We start from the raw sequence: 17,703 nt of genomic DNA, 5'->3' as shown, positions 1-17,703 counted from the left end.
AGTTCAAAATCAATGTTTTTTGGGATACCTTTATAAAGCCAACTAAAAAGGCACAGAATTCTTCATACAGACTTTTGAGGGGGGAAGCTTTGTTGAGCACATATTGCAAAAAGAGAGGAGGGAGCTTGATGTTAGATGAAAATAGGCTGCATGCCATGTATTTTGTAAAGATGTGCAATATAGATGCATTCTACATATTGTTCTCAACTATCCTCACAATACATGTATAGCATACGTTTGTGACATACTGTAAATCTGGGAGAAAGGCTAAATTACTCTACAGGTAGGTCCAGCTTTACAAGAGGCACCCTTCAAAAAAAAGTTACCACTCTTCAGGTGGAACCTAAGCTGTCCAGATTGAGCACTCCCGCCTTTAGCCTTGCATCAGGGGAAAAAAATAAAGTCTTTGAATTTTCCTCCCTCAACGCCCAGACAACATAAAAATTAAATCTCTGCCCTTGAAAATACTGTATTAGCATTTAATTTAACAAACTGAATGTTAAATCTTCAATTTATTAATATTAGAAAGAAGCGATTAAGAAACTGATTCACTGTGTTGATTGTTTAATAATAATAATAATAATAATAATAATAATAATAATAATAATAATAATAATAATAATAATAATAATAATAATAATAATAATAATAATAATAATAAAATCTTAAAAACAAAATTAAATGGGGGAAATGCAATCAAAGCCATAAACACATTGGCCGTTCCAGTAATTAGATACTCAGCTGGAATAATAGATTGGACTCAAAATGAACTAGAAGAATTGGATCGAAAAACACGAAAACTAATGAACATGCATCATACACTACACCCAAAAAGCAATGTAGACAGATTATATTTTCCATGAACAATCGGAGGCTGTGAGTTACTGCAAATACAGGAGGTAGTAGAGGGAAAAAAAGAAGAAGCTTGGATGATTATATCAGTACAAGCAGAGAAAAATTACTGAAAGCAGTGAAAATGGAGAATATTTTGAAAACAACAAAGGCTTAATAGAAGAAACAATAATTTGAAAATAAATTAAACAGCTGGAAAAATAAACCACCACATGGACAACACCTGAGAAATATTGATGGAAAGCGTAATCATAATTCAACATGGGCATAGCTAAAACTGGGGACTAGAGATGGGGGTATTCGTATACGAATACGACTATCCCCGCACAGGTGGAAATAACGAGGGTCTGGGCCCAAGGGGCCGGACTGTCCACTGACAATTTCGCTGCTGCCACCAGCTCCGTGGAGGCTTCCTATCGCACTGTTCTCCACAATGGATTAGCCATTCTTTGACCTAGCAGAGAGCCTTGTCATCCTGCCTCCTGCCAGGATTGCAAACAATGGTATGATAGGAAGCCTCTGCGGAGCCAGTGGGAGTGGCAAAATCATGAGTGGACAGTGCGGACCATTTCCACCTGTGCGGAGATATTCGTATTTGTATACGAATAAGAATACCCCTATCTCTACTGGGGACCCTTAAGAAAGAAACTGAAGGCCTGATTTTTGCTGCACAAGAATAAGCACTCCAAACCAACGTGATGAAAACTAAGATCCAATGAGTTTGCGCTAACAGCAAATGTTGACTGTGCCAAGAAAAAGATGAAACTGTGTCACACCTCATCTGTGAATGTCCAAAGATTACACAAACAGTTTACAAAGTTAGACATGATACAGTACAAAGTTAGTGCACTGGACATTATGCAAATATATATATATATAAAACTTGCCGGCCTCCCCAAAACCCCTGGGAACATCAGGTAGAGAAGGTGTCAGAAAATGAGGAAGTCAAGATCTTGTGGGATTTCTGGATCCAAACGGATAGACACCTTGAGCATAACATACCAGACACAGTAGTAATAGAACGAAGGAATGTCCGGATCATTGACGTTGCAATTCCAGGGGATACCAGAGCTGAAAATAAAGAATTGGAAAAACTAACAAAGTACAGAGACCTGGCTATTGAAACATCTAGTCTCTGGTCCCCATAGTCATTGGGGCTTTGGGAACAATATCAAGAAACTTCACATAGTACTATAAGCAGTTGCAGATCTCAGAAATCACAACATCAGAGCTATAAAAAACGGCAATATTAGGAACAGCACACATACTGTGTTGATATTTAACAGGTACTTGTGTTTTTGGTTAAAACCTCTATCTGTTATATACCACCAATCAATGTTTTTATAATTTTGATTGTGCCTGGAGTTTTTGAATAATAATAATAATAATGTTAGAATTGCAGAACTGGAAGGGACCCAACAGATCATGGAGTCCAACCTCTTTCAAGGAGGCACAGTAAGGGATCAAACCCCTAGCCTCTGGCTCTGCAGCTAGGGGCCTAACCCACAGAGCTACCCAGCAATTCTGAAATAAAGAATCAATTAAAGTTACAATGGTTTGCCTAAATGGTGAACTCCCACTGCTCTCTAAAATTAATTAATTGATGCAAAACATAAATAATTCAAAGATTTGACATTGTTTTCTTTAACTCAATCAAAATAAAATTTAAACTGTTATTGAAAAATTGAATACATTAGAATGAGACATTGATGTTTTACAAATTATTTCCAAATGCCGATGGAACCTTGTCAAAAATGCTGAGAATGTAAATGAATAGCAACTTAGTAACTGTCAGCTTTTCATATGGGAAAGGGTTTAGTGAGAAATTAGCATTTATTTTCAAATACAGTGGTGCCTCGCTTAACGAGCACACCGTTTAACGACGAATTCACATAGCGACACATTTTTTGCTATCGCTAATGCGATCACATTGCAAAGTTTTAATAGGGAAAACATCGCATTGCGATGATTGGTAAGCGTTTCGCTTACCGATCTTCGCATTGCGATGTTTTTTAAACAGCTGATTGGCGGTTCCAAAATGGCTGCTGCATCCGCAAAATGGCCGCCCGCAGCGTTTTCGCGCCCTGCCCTCATTTACTGGGCAGCGAAAATGGCGGCCGGATCAAGGATTCCCTGCATAGCGGTGAGTTTTCGCCCCAATAGGAACGCATTAAACCCATTTTAATGCGTTCCTATGGGGTTCCCCCCCGCATAGCAACAAATCCACATAGCGACGTTAATCCTGGAACGGATTAATGTCGCTATGCGGGGCACCACTGTATCTGAATATAAATAAAGGAATGTTTGGTGAGGGGGCATGAGAGGAAATGAGAGAAAGGAAAGGGGCTACAGCCTTGCACAGAACATTTCAAATAAAATCATTTTTTTAAAAAAAAAAAATCTACCATAGCTAGTTACATGTTACGTACCTTAGCGCTTGAGTGTCAAAGCATATGCAGAGTTCATTGTAGAAGAAACAGTCTGAGAGAGAATATTCTGAATTCTAACTACATGTAATTAGGAAAATAGTGAGGTGTGGGCACACCTTCATGTTTATGAGCGTATTGAGTTTAGTGAAAACTGGGCCCAGAGCAAAGCTGTTTTTTTCTGACAGTGCCACTCCACAAGGTAGACTTTCTTGTGGCTGGACTTACATTCATGATGATCCTACCTTACTGTGTTTTTTTATAATTTAAATTTTAAATTTTTTTAAATAAATGCAAAAAAGCAACACATCTAAAACAATGTAAACATCCAATAAAAAAATTCTAATGAAGAAAAAACTAAAAAGAAAATCCATATCCATAGTGCAACCTACCACAGGGACTATTGGCGGGTGGAAACATGCTGATACTATTTACCCTTGTAGCACCCTCATCCCCTTCCGAAATTGTATGGATTCTTGAGCTGAGCTTGTTCCTTCTCCTGTACTAATACAAGATGAATAAATTCTTCCCATATTTCTACAAATACATCCCTATCTATTACCCTCTTTTAACACTTATATCCCATCTAAGTTTATCTTTAATTGCTACATCCCAGACTTCCCTATGACAATTACTTAACAAAATATTATGAGCTGTTTTCCATTTCTTGGCAATAATCAGTCTCATAGCTGTTATCAAATTGGAAACTATTTCTCTAGTTGTCCAATTACCTACTTCCTTTTCAATTATTGATAAAAGTGCTATTTTAGGACATACAACTGCATTTAAATTGCTTATTTCATTTATTTCCTGCAAATCTAATTGCCAAAAGTTCAGTATATACTCCCATTCCCACCACATGCAAAAATATGGACCTGTTTTTCTGGCACCCTCTCCAGCACATCTTAGAGTAATTACCATCTATTTGATTAAGTTTCACTGGAGTTAAGTACCATATCCAAACTAACATACAAAAATTCTCTTTTATCTTGATGGACATTGATTTCAATATTCTAGTGTTCCACATATTTTCCCAATAACTGGAACCTATTTCCCTAACCATGTATAAGGCTGCTTAAAGAAAGGCAGTGGTTGCGGCTAAAGCTACAGTTTTAATGGGAAGAGCAATACAGAGGGAGAGGTGCTTTTTAGCACCTTGTCCTTCCACTGTTCTTTCAATGTAAGACCACCCCAAGCAGTTTGTATTCCTCTTTTTTTTCTCCCTCAAGTGCTGCTAAAAACATTTGAACTAGAAGGAGGTTTCAGCAACAACAACAACAAAGCACAAGGAAAAGGGGCTACAAAACGCTTCTCCTCCCTTCTGGTCTTCAGACTCCTGCCTCAAAAGCAGCAGCCTCTTACCAAAGCAAAGCCCTGCCCTTAAAAAAAAAAAAATCACCCGGCTATAAAGAGAGCATGGGCCCACCTGAGCGTGGGACCTCAGGAAGGTCTGCATTGAGGCTCAGGGATGCTGAGGGCAGCCAAGCGACCAGCAGAGCCCTGTGGACGTGTTCATGGCTGTGCAGAGAGAAGCGACTCCTCCTGCCACCATCTGTGCCTCCGCTCTGGAGGTAAAAAAAAAGGTGCTGCGAACAGATTTCATTGGGGGGGGAGGAAAAAAGTTGAAAAGTTAGCACTGGAGATGGTGACAAGCAAGCATCCCCAAAATGAGGAACTCAATTAGTCCAAAAAAGAACCCACAAAGATCTCATTATCTCCCTCCCCAAAAAATGCTCTAAATAGGTACGGATATAAAAATTTAAAACTCTCTCTCTCTCTCTCTCTTTCTCTCTCTCTCTCCTGCCTGGATGACTGCATTTCTGTGCCCATTTTCTTTAAACATCCACTTTCATATTTATTTATTCCTAGCGCAGAGCAGCTGCGATAATTAGACTGTCAGATTCAGTAAGTTAATGAGGAGTCAGTGGAGTGGAAGCGTTTGCGTTTGTTAAGATTGCAGGAGAAGAAGAGAGAGACTCCATGCCTTCAGTTCCCTCTGTCTCTCTCTTTTTTTTTTTGTCTCTTTCTCTCCCTCCCTCTCCCCCTCCATTGGGTGGGAAGAAGAGAGCTTGGCAGCACATAGAAAGATTTGAATCCTTTTGATTAGCAGGCTGCATTCCCACTACTGCGATGCCAAATTATTATATTTTTTTTTCCTGAGGTTCCTGGCTTTTTTGAAATGAGAATTTCGAGATAAGAAATCTATGAGGACAGGGACCTATGTTACACACATGATGCACACTTGTGAAAGTTTCTGGACTATTTTATATCACAATAATAACCACATATTTAGGGTAGAACAAAAGCCAACATTACGCAGGCAGACTTCTGCCCATTCTCCTCCTCTTCCCAAAGCCTCCCACTTGCAGCTCAGATCTTCTCTGGAGGTCTCCCAAATTCATCAGAACAGGGAACTGCTGGATCGCTCAGTGGTTTAGGTCTCTGGCTGAGGAGCCAGAGGTTGGGAGTTCAAGACCCCCTACTGCGCTTCCTTGACAAGGGCTGGACTTGATGATCCATAGGATCCCTTCCAGCTCTGCAATTTGGGGTTAGGGTGGGAACTGCAGAAGAGATGGGGGGGGGTTTCAATCCAGAAGCAAGGTCTGTTCACCTAGAGCAGTGATGGTGAACCTTTTTGAGCTCGAGGGCCCAAACTGCAACACAAAATCATCTTATTTATTTCAAAGTGCCAACATTGCAATTAAACCCAAATACTGAGGTTTCAGTTTAGGGGGAAAAAACTGCCCTTGCACTGCAAGGGTTAAATACTTGTGTGTTTTTTTTCCTATGGGTGGTATTAACAAATAAATACTTACTGGTCCTCCAATCCCCCATTGGGCTAGACTGGTAATGTTCGCCATTGCACCCCTCCGCTGGACCACTGCCACAGCAGAGGGGAGTGCCAAAATCTGGAATCAGAGGATGGGTAAGTATTTCTCGATGGCAACTTATGGCTCATGTGCCAACAGAGAGGGCTCACGTGTGCCATAGGTTCGCCATCACTGACCTAGAGCAAGGATACGGTTGGATACAACTCTTAAGATTCCTCCCCGTGAGGATTTCTAAGGCTTAATCTAATTGTTAATCTCATTGAACCAATGGGACTTGCCAAATACTATATATCCCACTGATTCATTGGGTCTAGTATAATTGTAGTTTAGGCTTGCTCAGTTATGTGAAATATAGACAAATATAGCACCCAGGATCTTCTTCCTAAGGACCTGCACTAATTACAGTTACAGGAAGAGCTCACTGGGAAACACACACATACGTAGGTTAATGGAGCCTTGTGGCACAGTGGTTAAACCGCTGTACTGCAGCTAAAACTGTGCTCACGACCTGGGGTTCAAATCCCAGGTAGCCAGCTCAAGGTTGACTCAGCCTTCTATCCTTCCGAGGTCGGTAAAATGAGTACCCAGCTCGCTGGGGGGGCAATGTGTAGCCTGCATAATTAAATTGTAAACCGCCCAGAGAGTGCTTGAAGCGCTATGGGGCGGTATATAAGCAGCACGCTTTGCTTTAACAAGCCCTTAAAAATGTTTGAAGGGTCACAGCTCAAGGGGCTAAAACATGGATCTGCTACCCACAGAGTTCTTTTGGTAAACCATGGAGTAAAAGCCAAGAAAAACAACACCGATTCAAGTCAGGAACCAGTCAACGACTGCTACAAGCATGAAGGCAAAGAGTAGTTGAAGTCAGAAGTAGTTAAGACCACCAACTGATAATCAAGGGAACTACAACTGATTAGGAAAGAGCCCACGAGGGAGATAGCAGGATAGGAATCCCAGATAGGAATGAAAGAGAAAACCCCAATGCCAAGCGAAGGTAACAAACAAGTTACCTGGACAAAAGTCTATGTCTAAATTTTGTATCCTTAGGATTGTCAACTGTGTGATGTCAGCAAGGGCCTGTGTAGAGGTGAGGAGGAAATATGCAAGGAAAAATAAATGCCTCTGTTACTGGAAGCCTGGCAGCTTCGTCTGATAAGCACATGGTGACTGGAGCCAAGGATAATGATTCAGGAACCCCTCCCCACTGTGGGAGATAGCAAGCCACTGGCTCCTTTTTAATGTATTTGTCTAGGCTATGTGATAACAACGAACTCACATCAGCTGCACCAACAAGTAGAGCTTGCTCATCTCCCAGAGATAAAGATTTCCCAATGCCTGCTCCACACCTTACCTTGAGCGGCTGCTTCCCCCTCCCCTGCTGCGTAGTTCTTATATTGGTCATTTGTATTTTAGTGTCAGCTCTCAAGTCAACTCGTTAAAAATGTGGCATTGGAGAAGAATTTAAAGATATAGCAAGACAAATAAATCTTAGTAGATGCTGACATGATTTAATTTGGGCTATCTGAATTTTGGAAAATGTCAAGAAAAGCTGAAGGCAGGAGAAGAGGAAGACTGAATAGTAGATGGACTGATTCAATAAAGGAGCCCCTGGCTTTGTGTCTCTTAAGAACTGAGCAGGGCTGTTCATGAAAACAACTTCTGGAGGTCATTAATTCTTAGGGTTATCACATTTTGACAGCGCTTGACAGCAACAAGTTGTAAAAGGTGCTGTGAGAATATCTAGGGAGGGCTGTTTGAAAGAGACTCTGCATAAATCTTCAGAGTGGGTTGTTTGAGCAGAAAGAAGCTATATAAAAACCTCTGTGCTTTACCTTAGCAGAAAGGAATATGGGACAGCTGCTTGTTTTTTTTTTCCTTTTTCATTGCACCAGAGATATTATCAAAATAATGGTTTCACTAAAACCTGCTCCCATGGCATTAATTGTGGAGATTCTTTAAGGCCACCTGAGGTGGGGTCCTGGGCACAAGTCTTATTTCCAAGTGGAGTGACATCACAGAAGGAAAGTTTGCTCTCCAAAGCCATGGCAGTTAAAGGCAGGTTCGCTTCAGTCTGCCATTTAGGAGTGTGTGGTGGTCAAGTAGCTGCTGATCACTTTTGTTTCTTGTTTCTTTCATAGCCCAGTCCATCTTCACAGTCCCCGGAGTGAAGCTGAAGCCAGAAATGTGTGATCTGTTTGCTTCATATGAGAAAGGCCAACCTCTGATCACTTCAAGCAAGTTTTGGTGAAATGAAAAAAAGAAGAATTATAGTCTGGCAGTGGAGGGGGAGGAGTGCTGCTTATCATGGCTCTTTTTGGCCATGGCTGATACCCACAATAGTTTGAGGAGTCTGGAATCTGGATACGTCTTCATCAGGTAGCAGTAGATACAAAGAGAAGAAACAGGACATTTGTCTTTCTTCAGGTCTGAAAGGCAACATTACACACAAGTCTACTATAGCAATACAGTGGTGCCTCGCTTAACGATTGCCTCGCCTAATGAGGAAATCGCTGTACCATTAGGTTTTTGCAATCGCTTTTGTGATCGCAAAACGATGGTTTAAATGGGGTTTTTTCGTTTAACGATGATCGGTTCCCTACTTCGGGAAACGATTTTTGCTTTACAATGATCAGCCAACAGCTGATCTTCGGGTTTCAAAATGGCCACCGGCTGAAGAAAATGGCTCCCTGCTGTTTTCTAGGATGGATTCCTTGCTTTTCAGGCACCAAAAATGGCTGCTGTATGGAGGATCTTTGCTGGACAAGCAGGTATTCAGCCCATTTGAACGCATTGAACGGTTTTCAATGCGTTTCAGTGCATTCTTTTTATATTGTTTGACAATGTTTTCGCTCTACAGCGATTTCGCTGGAACGAATTAACATCGTCAAGCGAGGCACCACTGTATTGAGTTCACTAGATATACAGGTTGTGCAGCGTTATAACAGCAGACAGGTGTTGTTGTTTTTTAACCTTCAAGATGAGTCCATGGTCGGTACATGTGTTTCAGTTCTGTTTTCTTTCTTCCATGTTCTGCCTCGCTTCTTGATGCTGCTAATTCTCCTGCTTTTGGATCAGGAGAATTAGATGGGTGGGCTCCAGTCAGTTCTTTGAATGCCATCTTAAGCAAAAGGAGCCAGGGCCAATACTTGTTGAGGTTGAATAGCAGGCTTCGTGAAGGAAGACCTATGGAAGCAACAGGGGAATTTTGGCCCTCCATACGCTTCAGACTTTCATTCCCCATCCCAAATCCCAAACAGCACAGCTAGTGGTCAAATATTATGAGAGGTTCAAAACATCTGGTGGGCCAAATTTTTCCTGGATTATGGATCTGAATCTCTCCCTCCAGGTTGCTCTCATTCCTGGTTGCTCTCCCATTGTTGAGTAATCAGTGTGGAAGATGGCCAAGCAAGTCCATGTCAGTAACACAAGGAAAAGCTTTTTTTGCCAAAAGCGTGCTGCTTGCTGCTTATATACCACCCGCCCCATAGCGCTTCAAGCACTCTCTGGGCGGTTTACAAGTTAATTATGCAGGCTACACATTGTCCCCCCCCCCCAGCAAGCTGGGTACTCATTTTACCGACCTCAGAAGGACGGAAGGCGGAGTCAACCTTGAAATGGCTACCTGGGATTGAACCCCAGGTCGTGAGCACAGTTTTGGCTGCAGTACAGCGGTTTAACCACTGCGCCATGAGGCTAATACTGCCAGGGTGGCAGCACTGTAGGCCTCTTGTTTAGAAGTCCCAAGAGCCCTGAAACAGGGTGTTACATTCATTAAGAGGTATAACGTGGGAGTTAGTGTGGTTTAATGGAGAGAATGACAAACTGGGAATTAGGAGGCCTCAGTTCAAATTTCCACTTATCCAAGAAAACTCTCTGGTTTATAGCACTGATAAAATCACTACTTAAATACCTCTCCTACCTTGAAAACCCTATTAGGGTTGCCATCAGTCAGATGCAACTTGACTACATGTAGCAAATAAAAGGTACAACACAGATAATTTCCCCTTAGAGGGAAGCAGTGCTTTGCTGCAGAAATAGTTATGGGATAAACCATACTGCACAACCACAATAGCTACAGGAGGGACAGGACTGGGATGCTATTCAAGCGAGATCACTTGATCTAAAAATCTGTCACAAAAATAATTGAACTCTGCGATGTACTTTGAGTCTTAGACTGCTTTCACATTTGCTTTGATTTGTAATTAGTGAATTTTAAATGCTTACATCAATTGATCAGTGACACCTTTATGTTAAAGTAGAATCTAGCCATGGGGCAGATCCCCCTTCTTTGCATGGCTTGTCAATAAAAGACAAAAACATGCAGATGTCTTGAATTGTCTATTATCTTTTGTTTAGCAAACCATGCCAGGAAAATTGACTTGGTAACCAAGGTATTAACAGTGCAGATCTGATAACTGGATTTTTAAGACGGGTCTGACTGTCTCTTAATAGAGAGATCCCAGACCACATCATGGATGGACAAACAAACAAACAGAACAGATGGGGGCTGGTAATTTTCAGAAGGCAGGACTTAGAGACAGCCAGTCTTGTTATTCCTGGCAGTTGTTTCCAGTCTTTCCCAACAAAAGAATTCCTGGGGGAAGGAGGGGATTAAAGTTGAGCAAAGCCTCCAGGGAAGATGGTTCCCTGGATAGAGTAAACATAAGGAATTGTTTAATATATGTTGTAGTTTCCTAGAGGGACCGTCTGCCACCACTAAAGGTATTGACATTATACCACTTCCATGCCAAAGGAGCATTAGAAATGTGAATGATTTTGCCACATGCAGTTGACTCCTTTAGTCTCATCCAAGATATGTTCCCTTTTGAAAAGAAAAGGAAACTTACATGAAGTTGGTTAAGGATTTTTTTGGTCCCATAAGTTCTTAGCCTAGCCCAGTGATATACTTGTGTAGTCAGACTGTGTGTTTCCTCTCTTTGATCTCTGCATTTCTGACAGAATGACAGAACGTCAATAAGAAAGGTGCTCTTAAGTGACTTCTGAGGTGGGGGAGGGTCTGGGAAGAAGAGCCTCTTTTGGTTTCTTTCATACAGACCGCAATCTAATGGTGGTTTGCACCAGACTTTATCCAGAGAGAAAAAGAAAAATCAGCCTTGATCTTACTGTAACAAACTGTTTTCATTCAGTCGTGCAATCTGGCCCCAAACTGAGAGAACCTAATAGCATGGCCAGTACCCTCCTCAGCTTCTCCTGAGTGGCAAGTCCTGCCAGCATTGCAATGAGCCAGTGTTGCCGATACACATGCAGTGATCACTATGAAGAAAAACCTGTCCTTTTCTTCTGCAGTAGCTAATTTTGCACAAGTGGCGTGAGCCTCTGCCCTCATGCTGCCAGTTGGACTTTCTGCTCAGCGGTTCTCCAAATTTATCTTCATTGTTCCTTATTCATGGCTGATCAATTTTTTTTTACATCAGGGAGATAATCTAATAGATAACAACATAGATACATTCGTTAACAGGCAGACAAGGGCTAATGAATGGAGGCAAGCTCTGTTTATGAAATCATAGCCCTTGGGAGGTAGCCACATGCTATAATAACCAGAGTGGGGAAAATTAATTTTTAAAAAGTAATAATTCCAAGGCAATATTTCAAACAAAACAAATCAGGCAACTTATCAAAAATAACAAAGTCCTCACATTTTCCTTACTTTTAACATTTCTGAACAGTACAACCTCCAAATTGTGGTAGAAAGCATAAACTTCCTCTGCCATTGGGTTATGCACTATAATTTTAAAAATTATTAAGACAGATTTGCTGCAAAAGGAACAAAGTTGTCCCTCATTAAGTTACAGTCATAATGTAGAGTACTTCATTATGAGAAAAAGGAACTGATTACCAGCTGTAAAACTAGTTATTTTTAAGCTGACTGGATAGTTCAGTGAGCTGCAACACAGCCAGGGATTGGGCGTCTGGTTCCCTAATATGCCTTGAAAGAAGAAAAAGCCAGCCGATGTAGCCTTGGGCAAGCTGTATGATCCCAGAATACCTCTAGTAGAAGGGACTGGCCAACCACTGAGAAGGGTCACCATGAGTCAGAATGAACTTCACAGCACATAACGATAAGCATTAGCTATTGATAAGTATTCTTGAAGGCTTTCATAACTAGTTATAAACTATTTATACATAAATATGGCTTATAAACCATATTTATAAGTAGTTACTTCCAAGATCTGATATTGATGCCACCGTAGCATCTTCTCATTATGAGTTCTTTTTTGTGACACTTGATTGAAAAAGAGCAAAAAATAAAATAAAATAAAATATGAATAGCAGGCTTTATTTGGTTTTAATGCATTTGGGAAAGTTGTGAACAAATGACCTCTTGGCAGTGGCTTGGTAAACTGAGTACTTCATTACAGCCCCAACCCATGTCAGAATTGTCCCCCAAATGACAATGCTGGTCTATAGACTATGCCACATGTCCAAATGGAGAAGGGAACAGCAAAATTGTGACAAAAGCAGGAGTGGGCATAGTCAGAATAGAGTTCCTTCTGCCTGTGTTGTTGTTGTTTTTTAATCAAACTATTTTTCAGATTGTTTTTGCACCTTTTTCTTTTACTTTTTAGCACAGAGCCAATTTAAGAAACCCAAAAGGGAAACTAAACTACAAGTCTCCAGTATAAATGCTGACACAACTCTAGCCATAATGGCACAAGGTAGGCAAAATTCTCCCCCACACAACCTGTGACTGCATTGGGGACGCGCACAGATGAAAAGACTGACTTGGATCATGTGAAGGTGTCACCTCAGTAATGATATCAGGGACAGAGATAAAAGTCCTCCCATTCTGGTCATGAGACACAGCTTCATTACTCTCACAGCGGGTGGTCTGTGGCTCTCAATGCTTGCATTTTTTTTATTTTTTTTATCTCTGATAATGAGAAAATGTTTAAACTCCCATCCCTGTGTTTAAACACTTCTTCCTGCTGACAGTGGTGGGGAGAGCCCTTGATCAGCTGTCAGACTGAAAAGTGCAATTTTTTCAGGAAAGTAAACAGCATGTTTGCCAGTGGGAAATAATTTTCTATTTGTTTGGCACTGTGAGGGCTGGGAGTGATGGAGCCATGTCAAAGTAGCTGATTGACTTGATGATGAGAAATAGCAAATGGGCTGTGACGGCTTTTGACACCTCCCTCGGAGCTTCTGAGCAGGGGAATGCTGAAAGGATAATGGTGCTATGCTGTAGTTCAATATAGAAAATGGGTTGTATAAGGAACATTCTGCAAGTAAGACATTCTTTCACATACAGTGTCCTAGATCAGTGGTTCCCAACCTTGTATAACCCAGGTGTTCTTGGACTAAAATTCCCAGAAGCCTTCACCACTACCTGTGCTGGTCAGGATTTCTGGGAGTTGTAGTCCAAGAACACCTAGGTTACGAGTACCTAAAGTTGGGAACCACTGCCCTACATAAAACATGGACACTTGTCTACATCTTGTAGAATGTTTCTCATCACCAGTACTCATAATATGCAGCATTACTCAAATTCGGATAGAGTCAGAAGGTCTTCCTACTTCAAGGGTGTTCTCACATATATCTGCCATGATCTCAATCACGTAGCTGGTGAGAGGAAGCACATATGAATATGGCGCCAACAAGTCATGTTTTAACAATGTACTTCAGTGTACACTGAAATTATATTGTACTGTATACTCTTCTAAACCTTTCTTCCAAGGCAGCATACATGCCACTCTTGAGCATTTTTAGGTTTCACAAGAAGATAGGTGAGGTAGGTTAGGCAAAGAACAACCGGCCACCTATAGAGCTTCAGGGCCACTTCAGTATTTTAACTTGTCAGTCTCCTTGGTCCTAGTTCAACACTGTCCTGAAGATATTTTTTTATGGCTTTGATTGCGGAAATATCCAACTTTGGAGGAGTTAGGACTCTCCCTTTTTCAACCTTACCCTATGGATCCTTCCCTTCCACTCAATCACTTGGGTGCTTTTTATCACCCCTCACATCTCCAACTACCTCAGTGCTTCTTCTTGTCCATAGAGTGAAACGCTCTTTCTCCTCCAAGCTTAACCAGCTACCCTTTTTCTTCCCTAATCAACACACCCAGTTGACCAGTCCTTTTTCTCTTTTCCTCTCCTTTTCCTCTTCTTTCTCCTCACCACTCATTTCCTGTTTCTCTCCATACATCCTGATGCTCATTCAGGCTGCAGGATCTTGCCTCTTTTAACTGTCCTCACAGAGAATCACCCTGTGTAACTGCTTAAAGGCTCTTTGGATACACAAATATGCCAGCCTTAGCTGCAGTTTCCTCTTCACTTGTTATAGAGGATTAAGTAAGTCTGCCACCTGATGATTGAAGATGGTGCTCTAGGCTACAGACAGATTTTAATTAACTCAAATTAATGAAATGTGTTCTAGAAACAAGTCTCACATGGGTACACAACCTAAGCATCCACGCCAGGCTTCACATGTCTAAAGGGCAAGGGATTGAAGCTATAGCGAACACAGGCACACATTTTCCTCAGGTAGGTAGTTGGCTAGGTAGTTTGAATGCTCTGTCTTTTGGAGGAAACGTAGAATATTATAAATTAAATTATCGCATACACTGAACTACAATTTGAATTTCAGTCTGTTTGTATCGATTGTAAACACTATCAATTATAAACATTGTACTGTATAATTTAACAACAACAGTACAGTGTTATAAGCAGTTGCAGAATCACACCATCAGAGCTACAAAAATGGCAGTACTGTATTAGGAACAGCATACATACTGCACCAATATTTAACAAATACTTAGGTTTTCGGTTAAACCTGTATCTGTCATAAAATACTAGTGTTTTTTTTAATATATAATTTTGATTGACTGTGCCTTTTTTTTTTTTTTTTAAACAACCATCACCACCTTTGAACAGCAGTGCTGGAAGGGATCCTCTGGATCATCAAGTCCAGTCCCTGCCAAGGCCCAGTGAGGAATTAAACTCCCAACCTCTAGCTCCACAGTCATAGACACCTAAACCAGTGAATTATCCAGCAGTTCATTTGTTATTGCATTTTAGTTTTGTATATCTAACATGGCTGACCATTGGTCATAATAACAATAAAGAAAATAAGATTAAAGAAGACGATAGATAGATAGATAGATAGATAGATAGATAGATAGATAGATAGATAGATAGATAGATAGATAGATAGATAGATAGATAGAGAGAGAGAGAGAGAGAGAGAGAGAGAGAGAGAGAGAGAGAGAGAGAGGCAGGCAGGCAGGCAGGCAGGCAGGCAGGCAGGCAGGCTGGCTGGCTGGCTGGCTGGCTGGCTGGCTGGCTGGCTCGCTCACTCACTCACTCACTCACTCACTCACTCACTCACTCACTAATAGGTCAATGATCTATCTGACCACCCAGTCATAGGAGTGTCTTTCTGCAAGGTTACTGAGAAATGAACCATGAGTGCATTTACTCCTATGCAAGATTCCCATAAAGTAGGGTTCCAGACATTACTTGCTTTTATCTCCTTTTTAATTTGTTTGGTGGGAGAATATTCACCAGGACTCGTGTCCTAATATTAACTGTCCACCTTCCCTCCAGCCACTCAGTCCCATCAGAACATGCTTAGTTAAATTAGGGGCATCATTCTCAGACATGTGACTTCCAGTGCCCTGCACCCTTTAGTGCTTTCTTACGACTCTGCATTGCACTCTTATGTGCACTTGAATAAGCCTTACTCTAAAGTAAGCATCCTGCAGGAGATGCTTACCTTAGAGGAAACATGTACAGGAATGGTGGAAGGGGAAACAGAATCCACACCTTCCTTTCTTCTCTCCTTCCCTGTGATTTAAGAGGTCAGTCCTTCCATTGTGTTGCCTGCCTTGTCAGGCTCCTTTGCAGCTGCATGCTTTGCCCAGGAGAGGCTCAGGAGATGCCCCCAGGTGCAGTTTAGTGGGAGTCCTTTGTGGTTGTAAAATAGCTTTTCAGCTTTTTTAATTGCATTGAACAGAAAAACTTCTGGTGGGATCCCAAATATGCAGTAGTTAATCAGTAGTAAGTCTATCTTACTTCATCCAGTCCATTAGATCTAAACTGCCTGGAAATGGCCACAGCACTAAACTCCATGATCCTCATCAGGACAAACTGGCATGCACACACGTGTGCGCATGCTCACACTCACGCTCATGCTCTCTCTCACACACACACACACACAAACACACACACACTGAGATAAGAGAAACATTGAACTTTAAGAAAGGTTCTAATAAAACCATATTGGTCCTTCAGATGCAGCAAATGCTTATCTATGTGTTTATTTTATTTTTATCCTACCTTTCTCCTGAAAGCATGACTGAAATGGAAGAGCCATCAGCTTTTCTCTTTATGTTTTGGTTTTCTTTTGCATTTAGTTAGGTGTTTTGTGCCATGCAGGAATGGTACTGCTGCAGAGCACACCACTTCAAAGGAATTCATGCCTCTACAATAAAAGATCCAAGAAAGCCCACAAGCCAAGGGAAGGCAGCAGTCCTGTGGTCGCCCGTCAGTAATCACCAGCAGTCTATCCATGACGCGTCTGTGACACCCATGCAGTCACCTTCCATGTAACACCCACAAGGGCAAGACATGTGCTATCTGAGGAAGTGTCACTTTCCCCAAGGTGCATAAAGTTGCATGCTTCTAGCAGTCATAGAAACCCTCTCTCTGAAACAGAAATGCCATCTTGAGGGAAGAGGTACAGGCTATTTCTGCATGTACATGCTTTGCATGCAGACTGTTCTGTCCCTGACATCTCTAGTAAAAAGGATCTTAGGACTGCAAGAAAAGGAAAGCTTGCTGAAGGACAAAACACAAGATGATTAGATGCCAGTGACTGTGCTGGGTGAATGATAGGAGTGCTTCTCTAGTACAGCGAGAGGGCACCAAAGTAGGGAAGACGCACAAGGGGAAAAAACACAACAGGACAATAAAGGGGCCATTTGGTGCACACTTCCAGTTGCCTAATATTGCCAGTAGAGGGACGTGGTGGCGCTGTGGGCTAAACCGCAGAAGCCTGTGCTGCAGGGTCAGAAGACCAGCAGTCGTAAGATCGAATCCACGCGACGGAGTGAGCGCCCGTCGTTTGTCCCAGCTCCCGCCAACCTAGCGGTTCGAAAGCATGCAAATGCAAGTAGATCAATAGGGACCACCTCGGTGGGAAGGTAACAGCATTCCATGTCTAAGTCGCACTGGCCATGTGACCACGGAAGATTGTCTTCGGACAAAACGCTGGCTCTATGGCTAGGAAATGGGGATGAGCACCGCCCCCTAGAGTCGAACACGACTGGACAAAAATTGTCAAGGGGAACCTTTACCTTTACCTTTAATACTGCCAGTAGTAGGTACAGGTGTGTGGTATTCTTTGGAAGAAGGAGACACAGAGCAGGCAGGCAGGCAGGCAGACAGACAGACAGACTCACTCACCTTTCCAAGTCAAGATGGCAGTGAAAATTACTCTCCCCATAGATGCCAGGATACCATCAAGAGGAAGGCATCCATTGCAAACAGCAAGCCTAATATGCTGAAGGACCATTCAGCTTGATGAATTAATAATTCCAAAGCAAGCCTATTGATTAAGATCCCACCTTTCTCCC

The 17,703-nt window shown here is 41.7% G+C and overlaps 1 protein-coding gene across 1 annotated transcript in view; it reads left to right on the top strand.

Annotated features, from left to right (window-relative positions):
* Positions 1-9,082, top strand: part of CDK15 (cyclin dependent kinase 15) — a 75,051-nt gene extending 65,969 nt beyond the window's left edge. The window contains exon 13 of the mRNA XM_020814475.3: positions 8,248-9,082. Coding sequence (XP_020670134.3) covers positions 8,248-8,357 — 110 coding nt within the window. The 3' untranslated portion in view covers positions 8,358-9,082. The remainder of the gene's footprint in view (positions 1-8,247) is intronic.
* Positions 9,083-17,703: the final 8,621 nt, after the last annotated feature.

The sequence above is a fragment of the Pogona vitticeps genome, chromosome 1 (assembly GCF_051106095.1).
Source record: "Pogona vitticeps strain Pit_001003342236 chromosome 1, PviZW2.1, whole genome shotgun sequence".
NCBI classification, from domain to species: Eukaryota; Metazoa; Chordata; class Lepidosauria; order Squamata; family Agamidae; genus Pogona; species Pogona vitticeps.
Note: the sequence above shows the minus strand (reverse complement) of the source record. Positions and strands in the feature narration are given on the sequence as shown.